This window comes from Phyllostomus discolor, chromosome 2, assembly GCF_004126475.2.
Source record: "Phyllostomus discolor isolate MPI-MPIP mPhyDis1 chromosome 2, mPhyDis1.pri.v3, whole genome shotgun sequence".
NCBI classification, from domain to species: Eukaryota; Metazoa; Chordata; class Mammalia; order Chiroptera; family Phyllostomidae; genus Phyllostomus; species Phyllostomus discolor.
In genome coordinates, this window is record NC_040904.2 from 175,685,210 (window position 1) to 175,710,123 (window position 24,914).

Consider the following 24,914-nt stretch of genomic DNA (forward strand, 5'->3'; position numbering starts at 1 on the left):
AAGTATTTCCTTAGTCAACCTGATCTAAAAAACACCCAAGACAATGTGCAGAAAAAACAAAAGCAAATGAAGCCTGCGGATTTTAGTTTCTCTTAATTCATGATAAAAATAGTCCTAGTTACCAATTGTCCTATGAATCAGGTCAAAATGATTCAGCTAATGAATGCTTACCTACTAAGATGCTATGTCTAATATTTATAGTTAGCTTTGCCACGGTGTCCTTACAGAGGAAATAATTTATCGTAAACTTTCAGGCAGTTTAAAATAAGTCTACCTATTTTACTAATAAAAATATGCTAACAAGTTCAGGATATTCCATATCAAAAATAAAGAATCCTCATCTAATTAAAGGTTAAATCAACCCCCAGATTATAATATGGGGTCAAACTCTGCCTGAAACCAATTTTAAAACAATGTAAATGCATTTGCTGTAACTTTGTGGTATGTATTCTTTGTGGTAACATTATTCTGTAGCTTTAACTCCATAATAATTTGCACCCATTTATATTAAAAAATTACAAGAACAGGAAAGTCCAAGAGCCTCATTTTACAGACTGAGATAAAGAACTGAAAGTAATCCCTGCAAGGTTAGGCAGAAGTGCCTGTGATAGATTTTAATGTAACCCTCCACCCCTTTCCTACCCATGCCTCGCCTTTTCGGTATTGAACTCACTTGCAGAAGTGACAAAGGGAGTCACCTGGTGCATTCTCAGTCGCCAATTACGGATTGACAGAATTCAGACTATTACTACAAATAACGTATTTCGTTTCGTGACCTCTTAAGAAGGTTAACAAAATCAAAAGCAATCAATTAAAATTTGCCTATTCACTGCATTTATGCATAAAAAAACTGGTGAATTTCACTACTAGTAAACATAAAGACCTCTCAGGTTAAATACTTTGTTTAAACCATTATCGTTAGAAATCATTTAAAAATGCTTTCTGGGGACGTCTTTCTTCTTTCTGTGGACGTCTGCTTTGGTTGTTCATCGATGCATTTTTAAAATGTAACTTTTTCCATTTGTCTTCCGTTGGAATGACGTTTCATTAAAGTAGATGGGGAGAGAGCACCCATCTGCTGTGAAGTTGAAGGGACTCCAGTGTTGGGGAGGGGGTGGGCTGAGTCTGGGGAAAGTTCAAAGAAAACCGAGATCTCTCCGCCCAGCTGCGAATTAAGACGAGCACCGCGGGCCTCAGCAGAGAGACCAAGCGCAGGTGCCCCGCCATCCCCACCCCGCCCCGAGTACCAAGCCCGTCTCCAGCAGACTGCCGAAAGGGCGCAGCGCGTTCCTGGGCGAGCGGTCGGGACCCGCGCCGAGCTGCGATTGGATGCGCCGCGTCAGGCACCCGCCAGAAATACAAAAGCGCTGGAAAGGGGAGGGGGCCGTTCTTGTTAGTCGAAGGCTTTGGCTTTATTCTGTCTCCCCGTCTCCTCCCCACTCCATGCCGGGGTTCTCTCGGCAGCTCGCCTCGGCTCGCACGCGCGGCCGGGAGTTGGCGCAAGCCTCACCTCTGCCACCTCGCGTGGGTCCCCGCCCAGCCTCTCTACCTTCCCCTGCTCCCTCGGCTCCTGCCATGGGGCCAGTTTGGGGCTCCTAAGAGTTGCAGCCTCTTGGCCACGCGCTCTCCGGCCAAAGTCCCCAGGAGAGTGATATGGCTTAGGGTGCAAGAGGGGGCAGCCTAGAACCAAAGGAAAGGGGAGGGGAAGGCCAATTGTGGAAAAAGAAGCCAAACCATGAGTTACCAAAAGAAGGACCGGGTGACCACCCTGTGCCAGAAGGCGCTGCACATCATCAACGAGCTGTGTTTCGCCGGCCGGGTGGAGAGGGAGAAGTGCTCGGGCATCATCTCCTCGGAGAGGAGCAGCCAGGGCGCCGGCAGCACAGGTAAGTGGGGGAGAGCTCCGCTGGCGTCCCCGAGCTCCGCCGGGATTCCGCGCACTCCCCTCCAAGCTCCGGGGTCCCGCGCCTCCCGCGCGGCGCCGGGGGCATCTTTAGCGTACTGCGCCTTCCTACCTCGCTCCTTCCTCCCACTCAGCAGCTGGCTACTTGGACTGTTCGAGTATTGTCTCCGCATCTCCATCCGCTGGCTTCTTCCACTTCTCTGGTCTGCTTCTTGCCCACGGTCTCGCTCCCTGCGCTCCCTGGCTTCCGCACCCGGTCGCCGCGCACTCCCACGCCTCGCGTCTCCCTCCGGAGTGGAGCGGCTAGCGCTGGCGGCGGCGTGGGAACCGCTCGCCTGTGGGACTCGGGATGCCCTACTTTGTCCCGTGGGTCGCGGGTTGGGGGTCCCGGGCTTGGGGAAAGGGCCGGGCGGGACAATCCGAGCTTGGATGCCAAGAACTACCTTGCACATGGAATTGCCTAGGCCTTGGAAGCCAGGAACCCGGGAAGAGGTAACTCGGAGCTGCAACCTGTTGAGCACTTGGCAGTTTCCAAAACCCTTGAACATATATGATTTTCTAGGGCTTCGTGACAACGTTGGCAAAATGGCAGGGATTATTGGTTATCCTTTAGGCGACAGCTGAGGCTCAGGACAAATATAGAGTAAGTGGAAGAGAAGGAAAACGTTATAAATCCTTTCCACATACATGCTCTCATACACACCCCGACATACAGGCAAATTCCTACTCCTTCAGGAAACTTGGAAAGAAATGGGGTGGGAAGGAAGAGGACAGCGGCTGTGGAGGCTGAAAGAAATCTCAGGTGGCTGATTTCTCTCAAGAGAAAGTCGGGGAGGAAAGGACCGTCTTAGAATCTCTTGGTCACTCTTGGGGGCAAGGGTTTCAGCCACCCGCGCAATGGTTTGTGCAGCCTGTTGTGCTCTTCACAGAGGACAGACGGACTCTGGGTCTGTGGTCCTCCTGCTATCATGAGTCCCCTGTGAGAGTCACTTGCTTTGAAAGATAAACATAAGTTACGGGAATTTGTGGCATTGGGTTGAAAGGTTTCCATTGCTCTTGGAGGGTCTTGTTTTTTCCCCTTTGCCTTCCTGTCATTTGGTTTCCTGGCGAGGCTTTCTGCGTTGTGAGTAGCCAGGGCAACAAGTAAGAGCTGGACCGCTAAGCTCAGGACAAGAGCGACTGCAGAGATCCCGGTGTGCTGGGAAGGAGGCCAGGAGGGCACACCTTAGTGACTGCTCTCCCACAGGCACACCACGACCCCCACCAAAAACAAAGGGAGAGGAGATGGAAGTGGAAGTAGATTTGATTTAAATGGAAGGTCTGCAGGATTTTCAAATTCTCTGATTCCAGGTAACAAGAACCAAGAGAAGCTTCAGTGTGCACTTAACAGAACCTGGGAGACGCTTCTCCTTGAGCCCCAGAGCAGTGACGCATAATTGCTGCTGTCCAAGTACTGAAAACTTAGATACTTTGTGACTGTGTAATAACCACAGTCAAAGTCTTTTCCATTTGTTCAGTAGATATTAAATTCCTAGGAATATATGAACCTCAGCTATTAGAGGAAGCAACTGGATGAACATCTCATGACATGCATGTCATGTGTGTGGTTGCTAAGCATGAGAGAAACAGTCAAAATAGTGTGACAGTGAAGTCCTCTGTGGTGATATTGGATAAACTCTTCTGAACTGTTTTGGTGGCGTGCATGCTACAGATAAAACTCAGAGAAGAGGATACAGTGAAAGAAATGAGACTATTTAAGTTTAAAGACCTATTTTCTTGGTCATTTAACAGGTGGTGCTATGGAGAGATATACTAAGTTCTCCCTCTCCTCCACTCTTTGCAATCATACACCAAGTAGTGGTTTCTTGGGTCTTGACTGCTGGTAATGCAGAAAATTTGTGAAGCTTGGAAACCAAATAGTACTAGCTCCTGAATCTTTGTAAATGTACAACTCTGTCAGCCTAGGGTAAAACACAGTACTGTATATGAATCATAGAAAGGGTTCTGAGCTTACCTAAAGCACTACAAAAAATAGTTGTCATCCTAATTCCCTTTGGACTTTCCCTTGGAAACAAAGAAGGAAGGGGGTTAGCCTAAAACAAAAATACATGGACATTTTCCCCTAAAGGGGAGGGAAAATATATACTATTCAAATGTGGTATTTGATTTAATATATGAGTATATATATTCAATGACTATCACTAGACAAGACCCTCAACTAGGCTTTATATGAGATATAAAGATGCACAAGACTTCATTACATTTTCCATTTGTAAATCTGCAACAGAAGTAAAATACTTTAATTGGCAAATAAACTCTGAATATCTGGTAAGTGGATTCTAATATTATTTACCAAATCTTTGTATGAACTAGCCACTCAGCTTCATGTATTTTCATTTACACACTCATGCCCTTTATTATAGATCCCAAAATAACACTTTCAGTAGGTGATCCTTCCACTCACTATTTGTTTAATGGGAAGCATTTACTGGTAGGAGGAGGTGGACAGTGAATGGTACAGTGGTTATTTACTTTGAATGTTAATCAGCACTGCCCAGATGGTGTCAGTTACTCTAGGGTTGCAGTGACAATTGCAGGCTTCCAGATTGTGTATATTTTTAGATTCCTTCACATCAGGGTAGAGGAAGAGAAACTGAGGTAATCGCAATTAAAGTCAATCTACATTAAAGAACTTATGAATCACATATATAAATAAGACATTATTCTGCCAGTTTTTACAATGCCAACAAAGTGCAAGCTTCACCATCCTCTTGACCATAGTGGCAGAAACGGCAGGAGTGATATTGACCTTGAGGAGCTACCAATTAAGTCGACCAATCCCATATTGCAATAAAATTTGTGAAGACTTAGGCTGCCATGCAGCTGCCAACACTAGTTAATTCACTCATTTGTAGTAGTTTGTTAAAGATGTTATTGATGTCAACATCACTAGTACACTAGAAAGTTTTTGCAATCTTTTTACCACTGATTCTCTCCCTCCCCTTAAAGACGTCACTCACTGAATAATCTAATGCACAATATGATTTAATACTAGATTACTTAGGAAAAATGCAAAATAATATATTGATCTCAAATGTTATTTCTCAGATATACTATGACTAAATAGATGTAATAGTTTTTAGACTGGATTTGGGTTTGTTTCCCATGAGTCTTTAATTGCTGCTCCATATCCAAATGCTAATGAGGTTTTAAGAGACATATTGTAAGAAGAAGGGAAAGGGGCAAACAAAGGAACATGAATAGAGGACTCGTGGTTATGGACAATGGGAGGGATTGACTGTGGGAGTTGAGGGGCAGGGTAGGGGAGAGCAGTGGGGGGAAAAGGCAGGACAACTGTACCTGAACAACAGTAAAAAAAGAAACTATGTTGTTTGAAAGGCAGCCTTCATAAATCATAGCTAATTGAACCCACTTAACTCATAGTCACATCACAGTTATATAGATATAATTTAACTTAAATATTTTAAATAAACATCTAATACATGAGTGTTTTAAGTTTTGCATTTACACTTTTAATTTGAAGCTAAAAATTCTAAAATAAATGTTTAAACAAATTCTTCTAAATTCATACATGTTCTTCAGTTTCTTAGATGTGGAATTGAGTAGGCAAATGGCAAAAAATTTCATTGAAGTTACTTAATTATTAAGAGGTGGCTACATGAAATTTTTTAAATTATATCATGATTTTCCTGTGTGATTAAGGCGTTTTAAGTCCTTTCATAAGGGCTTAAAATGAGTAAGGGGATTTCATAAGTTTTCTCTACAAAGCAATGAATACTCATCTATAATTTTTATATCATAGTACTGCTGAGTTTTATGGATTCTAATTATTTTACAAATAATTACAGTGTAAAAACATAGTGGGAATTTTTCCCTGAGCCTTATAGGTTTGGAAAACAGTAACTAAACCACAATAAATTCATCAGTATAGACCCTTTTGAAGAAGGATGTATAAGAGGATTTTTCCCTGCCTCCCCATTGTCACCCCACTGAAGAATGGGCAGATTCTGCTCTTTCTGGTCCCATTTTTGCGAGCTCATCAATACACATTGTGTTTGTACTCATTTTCTCTAGACAAGTGGACAACTAGCTTCAACAGCCAAACATCCCAGCAAGCATCTAATATTCTTAATTCTGAAACATCAATATTTTGTCAGTATTAGCACTCTTATATATTCTTACATAATAAGAATATTCTTTTATATTCTCTTATAATAAATTAATATCTATATTTCTTCTTTATATGAGCAGTTAATCTCTGAACTCTGATTTTTATAGGAATGATTTTATATACAAAGTATACAGCTATCCATTTTATTCACATTTTCTTTGAAACCTCATCATCATTGTAATTTTGCTTTATGAGAAGAAATATTCACTTTGAGAGTATATCTGCATTCATTACAAGTTTTGCTTGTATAAAATTCTGGCAGAAAACAAACCTTATCATAAATGTTTAATAAAAGTTCCCGATGCTGATTAAAATGATTTATATTTGAAAACCTAATTGTGTTCTTCTTGATTTACATTTTATTCTACTGATGATATATACACATTAAGTCAATAGAACATAAGCTCTTTGAGGTTAGTCGTTTGTTTACTGTTTCATCCTCAGCGCTTAGAAAAATCTGTGGCTCCCAATAGAATCTCAACAAATATTTATTGAATGAATAAAAGAATGAGTAATTGAATCAATGAATTACCCTTAAGAAGCCTCAAATTTTCTTATTTATAAAATTATGGTTGTTATGTAATAATCTCCAAATCCATTCTGTAAGTAAATTATATATAATTGTATCTTTGTGTCTCCAGTTTCTGTACAGTATTCAATGTACATAAGCATCAAAATATTTAGTTTGTGACAATGACAGAAATTAGAGTACTTGAGGCATTTAAAAGCTAGAAAATAATGAGCAATATTACTCATGAGAAAGCAGTGAACACCATGACTAAATTTGATTTGCACAATAAATGTACTAAATTTATTGAAGTTCTAGTAAAGTGGAAATGTCTGTTTGATATGTCCATTTACAATGGTAAAAGGAAAGTCTGTTAGTTTGCTCAAGTAGAAAGTGGAAAAAATATCATTATTCAAATTTCTGTTAGTAATTCCAGTTAGAACTAGAAATCATTGTTTTGCAGTTGTGAAAACTAACGTAGGAACAATTAGCAACTTCTCCTCACATCATAACTAATTAGTGATAGAGCTGGGATAAGAACAAACCCAGGGCTCCTTAGGGTCAACAAAAAGTGGGAATAAGAAGAGAACCTGGGGACATTCTGATGATAAAGGGAGCTGGAACAAATGTTTGTAAAGATAGTCTCTTAACTATTATACTGTTGACTGTAATTAGTGGTATATCCTAAGATATCAATAAAATTTCCCAGTGTGTAATTATGACCCAAACCTCACACTTTCTTAATTAGATTTGCTGTCATCCAAATGTAAGATACAATGTTCCTGTTCATTTTTGTTTGATTATATGCATGTATATGCACTTAAGTGTACACAACTGTTTATTCATATTTTTTGCCAAATATGATTTATTTCAACAGTAAAATCTCATGTATGATTTTAGTGTGTTTTAAATGCACAACTTTGAACTCATATAAATATAACTCCTTTTATGTGTTCATAAAAAAGCCCATAATGAAAGCAGATATTAAATTACCAGTTAAATTGTTTTTGTTAATTTAAAACAAGTATTTTATCCTTACCCAAGGATTTTCTTACTGCTTTCAAAGAAAGAAGAATGGAGAGAGTAAGGGAGAGAGAGAAACATCAGTGCAAGAGAGAAGCATTGACTGGTTGCTTCCTGTATGCCCGTAGACCAGGGATTCAAACCTGCAACCTTTTAGTTATGGGACAACACTTCAACCGACTGAGCCACAATGGCCAGGGCTGTTTTTGTTAATTTTTAATTAGAAAAATAATACCTTAAAATGTCATTTGTTTTATTTTCCTACCATATTTTGGCTATTTAATTTAAGTAATTAACAGTCCATATTTTTATTAAAATTTAGAATGAGCATTGAAGGCTATAATTGAAGATACACTATTATAGTGGAAAAGAGCTGAAAATGATCTATTTAAAGGCTCCAAAGTATAAATTATTATGAATGTGTCAAAGAAACCTAGATCTCTTGACAGGGAGTCTTATTATGAAAGGTCAATAATTTATTTTACTTGTTTCTAATTTGTTCAATACAAATTTCCTCTATTGGTGGATTACCCAACACTGGCCAAGTATAGAAACAGAATCCCTGACTCAAGAGATGGCTTCTTGTTATTCCCTCATGCCATAGCTTTTCTCTTTCTCATAGCATTCAATATCCTAAGTGGCCACTGAAGCTGTGAGAGCTGACATTAACATGACTTATGTAGACTATTAGAAAAAAAAACCCACTACATAAAATTGGAATTGTGCTCTAATGGGCTCAGAGCTAGAAAGGTAGGCTCATACTGGGCTGGTTGGGGAAGGAGGTGGGGAGCGAGTGAAAATAATCAATATTTTTTTCACTCTGGTAGATCCCAAAATGTATTATGGTCTACTGTCTAATTTTTTTTTTAAAGATTTTATTTATTTATTTTTAGAGAGGGAAGGGAGGGAGATAGAGATAGAGGCAGAGAGATAGAAAGAAACATCAATGTGCGGTTGCTGGGGGTTATGGCCTGCAACCCAGGAATGTACCCTGGCTGGGAATCGAACCTGGGACACTTTGGTTCCCAGCCCGCGCTCAATCCACTGAGCTACGCCAGCCAGGGCAAGGTCTACTGTCTAATTTAACATTCCATTATTGAATAGAAAAAATTACAGTCAATTTTTTAAATCTTGTAAATGTCCATTTGTTCATACAGCAGAATTATTTTAATTGAACAGTCGGACTATTATTTTCTCCTCAGCCTTCATCATCCCCATAATTCTGTTTCAAGAGGCATATATTTACAGAAGTAATCAATATAACTATTGAAGAGCTTACTATCATTTCTAATGTGTTTCAGTATAAATTGTTAACATATATGAGAGGTGGCTTTGGCATCATGCCTTCATTCAACAACTACTTACCGAGGACTTACTTTGTGAAAGCTACTGCTCCAGATAGTAAAAATATACTGGTGCCATTAATGAAATGCTGTGCATAGTTGACCAAGTTAACTTAAATATATTATTAGTATACAAGCACTGATTAGAAATCATTTATTCAGTATAAAAACTTTTGCTATAAGTTTGGATATTTGAATACCATATAAGGACACCACCTTTGATTGACTCTAAGATGCTATTGACAGTTGCTATTGATTGTGAGATGCACCATTATGTTATATGGTACCAAGGAAAATGGAGTGTTGCCAATTAAAGACTTGACACATTTTTATGGCATGGAATTTTTATTTTATACATATGGAAATACCACTTTTAAAATTATATATCACTCTTGTCCAAACATAAAGAACAAGATAAATAAATGGCTTAAAGTAACTTTCAAGTTCTGAGTCTGATTCTTCTGAATGGCATTTTGATTCAGAACTCATGATGCCTTTGTTATTCTACTCGTTATTGGACTGTATGCCATTAAGAGTGCTACGGTGAAGGTTAATAATGCATTTTTTCCTTAAAAGAATTTGTAAAACCTAAAAAGTCTATCAGTGCTGTGCTCCAAAGCTTGCTGGACAATTACATGGAATGTGGGCAATGTTGCCAAGCTAATCTGACACACTCCCCACCCAATCCCAACAAAAGTTTGGCTTAAAGAGTTAAAGGTATGCTTCACTCTTCTCTCCGGTTATTTTCTTCGAAGCCACTGATTCATTCTGTGAGTTTCAGTGGTGATGATTTTCCACTGATGCATGCACAGACAGAGACAACTGTGATGCCATTACTTCCTGGCCACTTATGATTGTAACAAGTCATTAATACGGATTCTAATTTCAGAAAGTTACAATGTTTAAAATGTGGATTTTATAATCAGATACCAAATTAATATCATTTTTATTATTTACTGAAATTCAAAAGAAAGGCAAAAATCAAGACAATTAAAATGGAAACTGTAAAAGGCACTGTGTCAAGGATAAGTACATTGAATGGCAATATGTTGGATTCGAAGATGCAGAAGAGACTGCTAGTTGTTTCCCAGTATTCACTTTCCCCTACTGTTTCACAGATTGGAATTTTTCCTTTTCAAGTGGCATGTGGCAGAGTTAATTTTTATGAAAAACTTAAAAAGGACAACTTTTCTCAGCCTCCCTTGTGGTTTGGTGCATCCATATGGCTAAGTTCCGTCCATTATAACGTTAGTTGCAGTGATGTGCACTTCCTCCAGGTTGGGCCCTTAAAATGAAAGGGCAGTCTCTCATAGTCCCTTTTCCTTTGTTATTCTTCCTCCTTACAGTTGCCTGGAATGTGGACATGTGGCTTGCAATCTTGGACTTCAAGGAGAAGGCAAAACCCTTTGAATAACAAAGCAAAAATATAGCAGAAATCAGGATTCCAGATACATTCAAATTAATGTACATGCCCTAGCCTGCTTATGTTGGGGCAGTTAGTTACATGAGCAAGAAAGAAAGTTCTGTCTTGTTTAAATCCCTGTTAATTTGGTCCTTATTATAGAAATCAAAACTATGTCCTATTATAGTAATAATACCGAGGTCTGTCCAGAAAAAGTTCAGCCATTGTTAATATAATGAAAAGGGGATCTTTGAGCCAAAATGGAAGCATAGGTAGGTATGCTTCACTTCCTTACACAACCAAAAGAAGTATAACAACCAATTTAAAAACAAAAACAAAAACAACCAGAACTGCCAGAACTGCCAAAATTGATCTGTATGGAAGTCCAACAACCAAGGAGTTAAAGAAACATTCATCCAGACTTGCAGGAGGAGCAGAGACAGGAAGCTGGGGCAGAAGACTCTCAATAAAGTGGTGGCTGGCAGACTGGGATATGCCACATTCACGTGCAGATAAGATGGGGGAAACAACTGGGGAGTGAGACAGACTACACAGTCCAGCATTCCAGTGCAGGAAACTAAAGCCTCAAAATCTCTGGCTCTAAAAATCTGTGGGGGTTATGGAGGCAAGAGAAACTTCCAGTCTCACAGGAGAATCCCTTGGAGGGATCCTAGAAAGTACAGTAGCCCACCCACCTGGGACTCAGCACCTAAAAGGGCACAATCTGTTTGTGGGAAGTGAGGGGAGTGACCAAAAGAGGGGTGAGAGACAAGCAACAGTCATTATTCCCCCTGAGACCCCTCCCCCATGTACAGCTCCACACTGCATGGAAGTGGGTTGCCCTGCCCTGGTGAATACCTAAGGCTTGGCCCCTTACAATGTGACAGGCGCACCGAGACAAAGAAATATGGCCCAAATGAAAGAACAGATCAAAACTCCAGAAAAAGAACTAAGAGATGAGGAGATAGACAATCTATCAGATACAGAATTCAAAACACTGGTAATTGGGATGCTCACAGAAATAATTGAATATGATCACAAAATAAAGGAATAAGTGAAGGCTATACAAAGTGAAATAAAGAAAAATGCACAGGGAACCAACAGTGAAAGGAAGGAAACTGGAACTCAAATCAACATTTTGAACAAAAGGAAGAAATAAACATTCAACCAGAACAGAATGAAGAAACAAAAACTCAGAAAAATGAGGAGAGGTTTAGGAACCTCTGGGACAAGTTTAAATGTTACAACATCTGAATCATAGGGGTGCCAGAAGAGGAGTAACAGCAAGAAATTGAGAACTTATTTGAAAAAATAATGAAGGAAAACTTCCCCAATCTGGCAAAGAAACCAGACATGCAAGTCCAGGAAGCTCAGAGAGTCCCAAAGAAGTTGGATCCAAGGAGAAACACTCCAAGACACATTATTACATGAGATTAAAGATAAGAAAAGACTCTTACTTACAAAGGAGTGTCCATAAGACTATCAGGTGATTTCTCCAAAGATACCATACAGGCAAGAAGGGATTGGAAAGAAGTATTCAAAGTCATGAAAAGCAATGATTTACAATCTAGATTATTCTACCCATCAAAGCTGTAATTTAGAATGAAAGGGGACATAAAGTGCTTCCCAGATAAGATCAAGTTAAAGGAGTTCATCATCACCAAACCCTTAACTTATTACATAAAATGTTAATGGGACTTATCTAAGAAAAAGAAGATCAAAACTATGAACAGTAAAATGACAACAGACTCAAAACTGTCAATAACTGAACTTAAAAAAAGGGCAAAAACAAAAACAAACTCAGCAATCAACTAGAAGAGGAACAGAATCACAGAAATGGACACCACAGGAGGGTTATCAGCAGGCAAGGAGAAAGAGGAGAATGGGGGGGGGGAGTACAGGGAATAAGAATCATGATTGGTAGGTACAAAATAGAGAGGGGAGGTTAAGAATAGTATAGGAAATGGAGAAGCCAAAGAAGTTATATGTACAACCCATGGACATGAGCTAAGCGGGGTAAGGGGGGTGGCAAGGGAGGGGGTAGGGCATTCTGGAGGGAAGAGAGGTGCAGGGCAGAGGAGGATAAAGGAGAAAAAAATGGGGCAATGGTAATAGCATAATCAATAAAAATATACAAAAATAAGAAAATTTAAAAATATACAATGAGAACAGTTTGCATGACAGCAATGTAACCTGTCAGCCAAGGAAAGTGGACTGGAATTCTCATGCATGAACAATGACAACTTCACTGTACTAGTCAGTAGGGTTAGTAGACACCATTGAGTGAACATGTATACTGTGTGGCCACTGCATTCAAAATGACTGAGTGAGTAGAGCATCGGATCTGCATCAAATTTTGTGTTGAGCTTGAACATTCCTCCACAGAAATTATCTGGATGGTTCAGAAGGCTTTCAGGGATAATATAATGAGTGCAGCACAAATAAAAGTGTGGAATAAATGCTTCAAAGATGGTCGAGAATCTGTTGAAAGTGATCCACATTCTGAAAGGCCTGCAACAAGCAGAACACCTGAGAATGTTGAATGTGTACAGGCTACAATTAACAAATATCAGCAACTGACATTGTAAGAACTAGAAGCTGACCTGGGGATTTCAAAAACTACCGTGTCCAAGATTTTGACACAGAATCTTGGCATGAAACGTGTAGTGACAAAATCCCTTCCAAAGCTTCTGCTATCAGATCAGAGAAGGGAAATTGTGCTGCAGTTGCTAATGACTTGAGTTAAAACACTACCAATGAATCAAATCTCCTCAAGAAGGTCATAACTGGAGACAAATTCTGGGTCTATGGCCATGATCCAGAAATGAAGGCCTAGTCATCCCAATGGAAGTTGGATTCTCCAAGCCTGAAGAAGGCTTGGCAAAGTCGCAGCAAGATCAAGAGCACATTAACTGTGTTTTGCTATTGGGAAAGTGTTGTCCATCACCAGCATGCCCCTCTGGGCCAAACAGTTAATGAGTACTACCTCAATATTCTTCATCAGTTGAGTTATGCAATACGATGAAAATGGCTATGCAATGGGCAACTGGTGATTGGCACTTTGATCACAACAATGTGCCCACTCATGCATCATGTCTCATGCAGACTTTTTGGTGAAACATCAAATCACCTAAGTGACTCAGACCCCCTTCAGCCCAGATTTGGCATCATGTGACTTCTGGCTTTTCTTAAAACAAAAATTACCTTTGAAAAGGGAGAGATTTTAGACTGTTAACGTGATCCAGGAAAATATGACAAGGCAGCTGATGGTGATTCCAACAAAGGATTTTGTAGAGTGTTTTGAACAATGGAAGAGACACTGGGAGAACTGTGTGAGGTTCCAGGGTACTGACTTTGAAGGAGACTGAAGCATTATGTCCTGTGGACAGTGTTTCTTGTATCTTATATCTTCTTCAATAAATGTCTCTATTTTTCATATTACATTGTGGGATACTTTCTGGACAGACATTGTACTATGTGAGTAGTATAGACAAGTTACCTTCAAACATAATTTTCATCTTAGAGGCAGCTTACCTCAACTTCCCTGAAGAAGCTTGCTTAGAACAGAAGTTTTACTTTGATTTAAGTTTGAATAGAAGTTTTACTTTGATTTAAGTTTCATTCCCTCTCTTTCTCTGCAGAATTATGTCATACAATTTGTCTATGGTCAGGCAGCAATGGGAAACCACTGAGGAAATAAAAGGTTTGGAATATCTGTGAATGAAATTATAATTTATGATTAATTATGAGAAATCACCTTCTTGTACATTTTCAGAATTCACTAGCATTTTAACATTTAAAGAATATGATACAGAAAGCACACATAAGAGTATCAACTAAAGCAGTGGTGACTGAGAATTCAGAGCATGCCAATTGGTCTGTGATTTTCTGTGCAATAATAGCCATCTGCATGAGTAGTGGGTAATTTAAACTAACAGTTTTCACAAACCACAGTGAGTAGGACCATGCAAATTTTATGGCCTGGTTCTACAGACTTTAGTAAAGTTCTGCTTTACTAAAAACTTCTGAGGAATTGGCTTTTTAGTCTTACTCTGTTTTTTTTATGAAAAGGGTCTTTTCTCAGTTTTCCAGAACTGTGTCACTTTATTTAAGATATTAAGACATGATAAAAGAGTGTGATTTCTACAGAAAAAGGTGAGTCAGCAATATACTGTCAGACAGATAAATAGATAGTGGTAGAGCACTGATTATGCATATGCACATAATCAAACCAGAGTTCTAGCAATTTTAAACCTAATTATCATATAGCCTAATCTAATTTCTGTAAATTTTATTAACTCTTCATCTTACCAAGATATAGTAGGATGAATGTTATGCAATGCATTCTTTTTACCACATTTTGCTGTGTATAATGCTCACTTTTTTGCCCAAATTTTTTAGGTAAAACTAAGGATGTACACTATACATGAGTATAATGATTATATACCATGGATATAATAACAGGTATAATACTCCCATGTAAAATGCACACAAAATATGGGTGTGAATTTACATGGCAAAATGGTAATTATCCAAAGATATTAAAAATTTGACCTAGATAGTACTACTCATCAGGTCAGCCCAATGCACTGGGTGACTTCAGAGTCTATATGGAAAGGGCAAGTTGTTCATATGTATCACCCTGGCTTCCCAATGGTTGGCCCCTTCCCTCCAGTGATCTCTTCTCCACCTTTTCTCTTTTCTTTTATGATCATGCCCAAATACTTGTTATACTGAAAAAATATTATCTTAGAATTATAAATTCCGATGTTACAACCCACAACCAAAACCTTCTCTGATTTCATTTTTCTCGTTTAGAAACCTCAAAACATTCACCTTTTTACTTCTCTGTGAATTTTGTATCAATAAAATATGGCATCATACTTACAATGCATCCTTCATCATTACAATCACTTTCTCCTTTGAGGTTTATCACATTCTCCTGGAGCAGAAGGGACCTCATTCATGGGCAAATCCATCCATCTCTCTATGCTTACACCAAATATCTGAATAATTAGATGATTTTAAAACCGGGCAGACTAATATTACTATATTAGTTTCAAATTTCAAAAGAAACTTCAATTCTGACAAGACATTCTGTTTTTTCCTATTCAGTTTTCTTTTGTTTCCTACAGTTCCTATTTCACACTTTTCCCACTCTACTTAAATATTCCAAACTGTTCCCAAATAACCCCAAATAACCAGCAGTCAACCCTAACTCCTATTTTGTATAGTAAATACAAACAGGAATTTACTTAACTTCCTACCCAAAGACCTGTAAACTTACCTCATTCCAGAACTATCCTCCTTTTCTTACAAAGGAAGAAGCGATCCAATTCTCTTACCTTTGCTTCATATTCCATCCATTTTCACTTTTTATGGGACTTCATTATTATTCACTGTGCTTACTTTCCTATCTTTTTGTCTACTCATTTATTCCCGGAAGTTTTAAATCATATTTAAGCATTACACATAATAAAAACACCTTCATCAACTCCATGTGCTACTCTAGTTGTTGCTCTCACCCTTGCCTTTTCCTAAATCCAGTTCCTAAAGAAATTACTCTCACAGGATTTAGTTACTGGCTCACTCCCATTCATTAATTAAACCACATTAATCTAGTTAACACTTCTTTTGTTTCACTAGTCTCATTGAATTCACTAGAGACGTATTTCTTAAAGTTAATGGTTACCTGTCAACTCTCAAAATATTCTTCTCCAACCTTTTATGAAAACACATTGACCTGTATTAAATGCATTTTAATACTCATACTCTTTATCCATCTTTTTTGCATGCAGGCTTTTAGTTCCTTGAAGTTATAATTCTTTAAATATTTGTGTACTCAGGATTTTGTGGAGGAGTTTGTATCCTCTTTTCATGGATTGACTCCTGTGTTTAAGGAAGTCCTTTGATTTTATCTTGAGTTGCAGTTATGTATAATCAACAGTTTGTTCAGAATGCCAACTTATACCACCATAGGTACATTAAACTCAGTAAGGCCAAAGCTGAAGTCATGGTCTTCTTTACCTCATCATCCTGTTTGTCTCCCAATGTGTCAGATTCTTGTCCTTCAGTCTTCACACACCTTCACAGCTTTGACTTCCCAATTATCTCTGCAGTCAGGTCTTTTCTCCCATTTCAAAAACCCTCATTTGGAGAGGACACACTCTCGCATGTGGATGACGGTTGTATCTGTGAACCAGTTTCTCCTCTTCTAGTCTGACTTCCATTCTTATCTTCTCCCCAGCCAGAGCATTTAGTTCTAAAATGTACACTGAGCCATTTCAGTAATTGACTTAAAATGTTAATGGGGCTAATTGTTTTTTTCTGCACTGAGTCCAAATCCATAACATTCTTTATGTCAAGGTTAAATGTTGAATCACAATTGTAAAAGAATCATTAAAAACATTCTGATAACTTTGTGAATCCTCCCATAATCTCTTGTTAGCCAGATTCACTTTTTTTAAAACAAATTTTATTGAAAAAAATATGTCCTAAAGATCTAAGTACTAAATAGTAGATTTTCTTTTTAAATATTTTTAGTGATTAATCATAATTGCAACCAGTGTAAAATATATAAAATACAAGAAGCTTGTTTTTATAATCTTAGTTTTATTTTTCAAAGTAAAATTATATTTAATCCATCCTCTTTCACTTGTTGCTATTGAGAGGAAATACATTTCCCTTTGCTTTATATTTCTGGATGGAAGGAGCTGCAAGATAGGAATATTCATGGAATCTTGGTCCACTCCCATTCCTGAGAAATGACTTAGCTGTTTCCCTTTCTTTGAGGTGTATCCTACACATCCTCAGGGAATAAATATTCTGTACTCCTTCATGTAGTGAATTTCACAAGGTTAAGTCCTAATGGGGAACACCTGTGGTTGTCCAGCCAGACCTATACCTGTATGGGTAAGTTTAATTAATTCAAGGTGATATATTAGCAAGTCCACTTTCTGTAGACCTAAGGTAATATTCCCAATTACTTGAATTGCTACCAGCTTGAATACTGTCTCTGTCTCTCAGTGGTCCTGTGCCAAAAAAAAAAAAAATCAAGAAAATGGAATGCTATTTATTAGCTTCCTGAATATTAACATCTATTTAGAAATGTTGGTCTCCATTATAAACAAATTCACTCTTTGGTACCTAATATCATCAGAAGGTGAGTCTCTCCCCTTCTTACTAATTTGTGACCCACCATTCAATTCATACCAACCCATACCATTACATCTTTTCCCCTCACTACTCTTATTTAAAGAAAGATAATTGATAACAATTTCAACCCATTGTTGTACATATTATGCACATTACAGTGTTAAATACTTTCTATATATTTTCTTATTTAAACCTCACAACATTCCTTTGAAATAAATATCCCTAATTTACTGAAGTTGTTAAAACCTAAATGACTCACCCAAAGTCACACAATAGTGGAGCAGACTTTTGAATCCATGTCTAAATTGCTCCAGAGTACAAGATGTTATACCAACTTCCTAGTAGAAGGGTTTCTACTAGTAGAAGGCCAAATCAGTCAACTTTAATTCATTCAGCCACCTTGAAATCCATAGACATTGAGTGTCTTTTCAGACAACTCCAAAAATATATATATTCAGTAGCTCCACAAACATTTTTGACTGTGTGACATATACCTGACACTAAAAATAAAATGGTGAGTGCATTTGGATTTTGACCTGAAGGATCAGGGAGTGAATTTATTTGCCGTATGGGAATATTTGCAGAAGCAAAATAAGTGCAGATCCACAATCCCTTACCCGCAATTGTTATACCTCAAAACCCTAAAAACTAAACATTGTTTTGTAACTTACAACAATTCAGTATTAACACCTCACCTGAATTAACCTTAAACTACTTATGGTCTTCCATGATACCACTCTGTATTAACTAATCAGTATAGATATATTAGTATGTTTTATTACTGATGTTATCCCAGATAATGTATACTATATTACCTTTGTAATATCCAAAAGTAAATAATAATAATTTTTCAAACACATCAGGTTTCAAGAGTGTGGGGTAAAGGATTATAGGCCAATGGATTATTATTATACTAGCATTAGAGTGGTGGGTGTGTTTTAAAAGCCTGTAAGAATAAAAGAAGCAAGAAGAGCTTCAGGGAAGAGGTATTATTATAACTCATTATTGAAGGATGAATAGAAATTTGCCAGGCAGCCAAATAGGAGAAGAAAATGCACTGGAACTACATGAAACAGCCTGAACAAATTCATGCACAAGTAATGGAATAGTCAGGGTAAGGAGTGACAGAAGAATGAAGTTGGATCAATAGCCAGGAATCAAATCACAAAGATGTTGTGGAATGCTATGCAAAGTTTGGATTTGCCCCAGGCGGCTAAGGGGTGACCTGGAAGTATATTAGGCTGAGAGTGCTAGGGTGACTATATCTCGGTTGCCAGGACATGACTTGGTTTCTTGATGCTACCCTGGAATTATTGATAGCAGAGTGCTCACTTTCAGAAGTGACTTGGTTGAAATGTTTTATGGTTCCCCAAATGACAGAACCAGATATTGATTTTAGAAAGAAAATGGTCAGCAGTAAGGAAAATGGAACTGGGGTCAATGATTTCTCCAGAGCTTTTTCTTAGGATGAGAATAACCTTACGAATGCCAAAGCCCATCACTACGGAACAGTGCTATAAAAGAATTTTATAAAACCTTTGCAGATGGAGTAATAAAAGCTCTCTAATGCCTGACCCCATTAGTAAGATGGGAGGAGTTTCGGTTATAGCTGAAAACTACTTCTCTTCTTTCCCCTACCTCACATTGCCCCACAGTTTTCTTATATCTTGGCTTTTGGCTCCAACTGGGTAGAAGTTACCCAGTGACTTCCAAGTAGAATGGAGCTGAAAATAAAGATTAGGAAACCATAATTGTCATCTTTATTCCTCCACTTTAAAAGCATAGTTAATGTACATAGTTAAATACAAATTAAAACCACAAGATACCATCTCACACCTGTCAAAATGGCTATAATCAATAAATCAACAAACAACAAGTGCTGGCAAGGATGTGGGGAACCCTTTGCACTGTTGGTGGGTATGCAGATTGGTGCAGCTGCTGTGGAAAGCAATATGGAGATACCTCAGAAAATAAAAAATGGATCTGCCTTTTGACCCAGTGATTCCACTTCTGGGAATATAGCCAAAGGAACCCACAACACTAATTTGAAAGAACATAAACACCCCTATGTTCATAGCAGTGTTATTTACAATCACTAAGATATAGAAGCAGCCCAAGTGTCCATCAATAGATGAGGGGATAAAATAACTATGGAACTGGAAAGCATTATACTTAGCGAAATAAGCCAGACGGTGAAAGATAAATACCATATGATCTCACCTTTAACAGGAACCTAAACAACAAAACAAACAAACAAGCAAATTATAACCTGAGACACTGAAATAGAGAACAGGCTGACAGTGACCAGAGGAGGGAGGGGAGGGAATGTCAGGAGAATTTCAGGGGAAAGGGAAAAGGGTATATAGGAACAAGCATAAAGGACACATGGACAAAAAGTAGGGGGGGTGGAAATGGGAGGGAGGTAGGGAGGGATGGGTGGGTGGGCTGGGGTGGGAATAAAGGATAGAAAACTATACTTGAACAATTAAAATAAACTTAAAAAAACAACTATGAACATTTACACAACAAAATGCTACTTGGCTATAAAAAGGAAGAAAATTTTACCCTTTGCAACAATATGGATGGGCCTGGAGAACATTATGCTAAGTGAAATAAGTCAATCAGAGAAAGACAAATACCATATGATTTTACTCATATGTGGAATCTAATGAACAAACTGAACTAACAGGCAAAATAGAGACAGACTTATAGATGGAGAGCAGATAACAGCTATTTAGGGGGTCATTGGGGGTGGAGGGATTGAACAAAAAGGAAAAAGGACTCATGGACATGGATAGCAGTGTGGTGATTGCTGGGCAGAGGCAGATAACAGGAGACAAAATGGTAATGGAAAAAATACAATAAAAATTAAATTTTAAAGAAAACATAATATTCAGGAAGCACATTAATTTCATGCTTTTACCCTTTTCCACAAGTATGATGCTAATGAAAATAAAAAGTAAAAATAAAGTGAACTACAAACTGTAAAAAATAGTCACACATTCCTTACCAGTGGAATATAAATGGAAAATATATTCAATGGAGATTTTTTGAATAAGCAACTGGAAAGTGAGGAAAATATTAATGTCTCTGTATCACAGCATGTCAAAATTAATTTTTAACCTCATAATCGAGTAGCAATAAAAACTAGGAATTATTTCAGTTTCTGAATAGAGTTCCATTAGCTATGAATCAGGAGTTTAAACAGAACCATTTTAATTTACCAATCAGAAAAATATAAATTTAAACAAGGTATCATTTCCCCATTCGATCAGTGAAAATTAAAGTACAACAATATGTCTCTGAGACTGTAGGATCTGGCAAACTCATATGATGTTTTTATTACAGCCGCTCCAGGGTACATTTTAGAAATATCTAATAAAACTAAGTATATGCATAAGCTATGACCCTGCAATCCTATTCGTAGATACTTACCTTAGAGAAACATTCATGAACATGCATAAGGAAGAGGGTATAAGGATGCTCATTGTAGCTGTGTTGTAAAAAGAAAACATCTGAACCAAAGTGTTGCAGGTTTGATTCCCAGTCAGGGCACATGCCTGGGTTGCAGGCCATGACCCCCAGCAACTGCACATTGATGTTTCTGTGTCTCTCTCTTTCTTCCTCCCTTCCCTCTCTAAAAATAAATAGATAAAATTTTTTAAAAAAGGAAAACATCATGCATAAGCTAAATATTCACCATGATGAAGTCAGACCTCAAATGACATGAAGTTATATTCAAGTATTGCTGAATAAAAGAATAAAGCAAAATGGAGAAATATGCAGTAAACCATTTATGTAAAATATATTAAACAATTCTGTATTTTTACATATTTGTATATTTTTGTGTATTAGTGCCTGGACTGGACAGATCCACACTCAACTGAGATCAGTGGTTATTTCTGGAGAAGGGAAGAACCTGCTGAATTTACAGGGGTGGTTAAAGTAAATTATATTTATTCTGTATTAGTTTTCTAAGGCTGCCCTAACAAAGTTCCACAGACTGAGTGGCTTAAACAGCAGAAACTTCTGTCCTCAAGTTGTGGAAGCTAAAAGTTTGAGATCATAGTGTTAGGAGGTTTGATTTTTTCTGAGGCCTCCTGTCTTGCCTTGTAGAGGGCTGCCTTCCCCCTGTGAGTGCCTTTGTCCTCATCTGTTCTTCTTAGAAAGGCACTGGTCTGACTGGATTAGGGCCCATCCCTAGATGACCTAATTTTGCCTTAATTACTAATATAAAGTCCTATCTGTAAATGCAGTCACATTCTGAGGTCCTGAGGGTTAAGGCTTCAACATACAAATTTGGATGGGGGGTAGAGGAACAGACATAACTCAGCCTATAACATATTCTTAACAATTTTATTTAAAACAAACAAAAGAAATTAGATTCATATTTGACACTGAGCCTAAGGAGAGTTGTAAAAGATATTACAAAATTATTTGAATCTAGAAAAAAATTCCCTTTATAGGAAATCTCTTTGATCTTCAGAACTTTAAGAGCGGTAGAACAAACACTGATTGCTAGTTTTGGTAATCTTAGGGATATGAAAATGGAAGCAGTTAGGGGAATACTTACTTTTACAAAATAGACTTTACTTTTTAGAATGGTTTAGGATGTGTAGAAACATTGGGAAGGTAGTGCACATTTTCTTGTATTAGTTGTCACATATCCTCAGTCTTGGCTGTGACAGTTTTCTCAGACTTGATTGTATTTTTGATGACCTTGACAGTTGTGAAGGGTACTCGTCAAGTATTTTGTAGAATGCTTTTCTACTGCAATTTGTCTTATATTTTTCTCACAATGAGACTCAGGTTATAGGTTTAAGGGAAGAAGACCACAGAGGAAAAGTGTCATTTCCATCACATTATATCAAGGGTACATACTATCAACACAACACATCACTCATGAAACCTGGGCGAGGCTTCTCCACTGTAAAGTTACCCTCTGTTTACCTTATACTGTGGGTGGAAGTTACTCTGTGTAACCCACACCACAGTAAGGATGCATGCTCCACCTCCTTGAGAGCAAAATATCTACATAAATTGTTTGCAGTTCTTCTGCAAAAGAGATATGTCACTTCTCTCTTGTCTATTTATTTACTCAATCTTATTAACTTTTTTTCTATATTCCTTTGAGTCTCTTTATATAAGTGTATTTTAATTTTGTAACTTAGGTAACAAGTCATTAACTAACTTATTTATTTATTTTTTAATATATTTTATTGATTATGCTATTAAAGTTGTCCCATTTTCCCCCTTCATTCCTCTCCACCCTGTACACCCTCTCCCACCCACATTCCTCCCTTTAGTTCATGTCCATGTGTCATACTTATAAGTTCTTTAGCTTCTACATTTCCCATACTGTCCTTACCCTCCCCCTATCTATTTTCAACCTACAATCTATGCTACTTATTCTCTGTACCTTTTCCCTCTCTCTCCTCCTCCCACTCCCCTGTTGCTAACCCTCTATGTGAACTCCATTTCTGTGGTTCTGTTCCTCTTCTAGTTGTTTGCTTAGTTTCTTTTGGTTTTGCTTTAGGTGTGTTTGTTAATAATTGTGAGTTTGCTGTCCTTTTACTATACATGTTTTTTCTTTATTGTCTTTTCTTAGATAAGTCTCTTTAACATTTCATAAAATAGGGGCTTGGTGATGATGAACTCTTTTAACTTGACCTTATCTGAGAAGCACTTTATCTTCCCTTCCATTCTAAATGAAAGCTTTGCTGGATAGAGTAATCTGAGATATAGGTCCTTGTCTTTCATGACTTGGAATAGTTCTTTCCAGCCCCTTCTTGTCTGTAAGGTCTCTTTTGAGAAATCAGCTGACAGTCTGATGGGAACTCCTTTGTAGGTGACTGTCCTCTTATCTCTTGCTGCTTCTAGGATTCTCTCCTTCATTTTTACCTTGGCTAATGTAATTATGATGTGCCTTGGTGTGTTTCTTTTTGGGTCCAACTTCTTTGGGGCTCTCTGAGCTTCCAGGACTTCCTGGAAGTCTATTTCCTTTGCCAGAATGGGGAACTTCTCCTTTATTATTTGTTCAAATATGTGTTCAATCTGTTGCTTTTCCTCTTCCCCTTCTGGTACCCCTATAATTTGGATGTTGGAACGTTTAAAGATGTCTTGGAGGTTCCTAAGCTTCTCCTCATTTTTTGAATTCCTATTTCTTCATTATTTCCTGTTTGGTTTCTTTTTTTCTTCCTTCTGGTCCACTTTATTGTTTTGAGACCCAGTTTCCTTCTCATCACTATTGGCTCTCCGTGCATCTTCCTTTATCTCTTTTATGGTAACCTGCATTTTTTTTCATGTAATTTGTGCCCAAAATCAACCAATTTTGTGAGCTTCCTGATCACCAGTGTTTTGAACTGTGCATCTGGTAGATTGGCTATTTCTTAGTCGCTCAAAAGGATGAGTTCTGGGGCACTGATTTGTTCTTCTCTTTAAGCCATCACATTCTCTTTTTTTTCCCCCAGTCTGGTTGCTCTTGTTATGGTGAGGGGCAGAGCCTTAGGTGTTCACCGGGGCTGGACACCCCAGTCATTAGGTTGTGACGTTGTATGTGGGGGCGGGGGTGGGAGGGAACAATGGCGGCAGCCCCACTCTCCTGGGATCTCCATCCCTTCCCGGGGGGGATCCTGGGCTGCGCACTCTGCCCTGGTCCACAATCGCAGCCTCACTGAGTCCGCCAGTTGCCCCTTGTGTACTCAGGGTCCACCCGCTGCATGCCCCAGATGGCTTACTCGCTTTTGGTTGCCTTAGGCGCCCAGCTCTCCCCACACTCCTCACGCTGCGACCCACGCTCGTCTCTGCTCCTCCTACCGGTCTGGATGAACGGGTCTACTTCAACTTCTTGGCTGTCCAACTTCCATTCAGATAAATTCTCTGTCAGTTCTGGGTGTTATTCTGCCTCTAAATTGTTGTTGTTCTAATCTTGGTTGTGCCTGGACATACGGCGCGTCCACCTATGCCGGAACTAATTTTGAACTTAAGACAAATTAAGAGCATGCAAAGTTATCAAACTAGGGAGTTTGAAACTACAACATATAGTGTACACATTCTTTCATTTACACTATATAAAGTAGTTTATGCAAATATGTATCATTATTCCCTGCTCAGAAAGTGTGAAGGTGAAAGATGAAGTAAACAGAAGCTCTTCTGCATATGCAGTTCCTGAGTTTCTTACACTTCATGACTTCATGGCAGCTTGCTGGTTGAGGAACTTCATTTTGCAAGCTCTTGGACCCCTTCTCGTGTCCTTGGAAATAATAGGCATGATATGCATATATTATGCTTTTTTGGTATACAACTGGAAACTTCTCCTGGGATGAGATTTTTCAAATATCTCCTTGGAGAATTTCCTGACATAATTACTGATTTCTCCCCTACAAAGA

General features: G+C 38.3%; 1 protein-coding gene across 1 annotated transcript in view; it reads left to right on the forward strand.

Moving 5' to 3' along the window:
- Positions 1-1,255: 1,255 nt before the first annotated feature.
- The window catches only part of SYT10 (synaptotagmin 10), a 59,272-nt gene continuing 35,613 nt past the window's right edge, over positions 1,256-24,914 (forward strand). Inside the window, exon 1 of the mRNA XM_028532642.2 lies at positions 1,256-1,886. Within this exon, the coding sequence (XP_028388443.1) occupies positions 1,736-1,886 (151 nt within the window). The 5' untranslated portion in view covers positions 1,256-1,735. The remainder of the gene's footprint in view (positions 1,887-24,914) is intronic.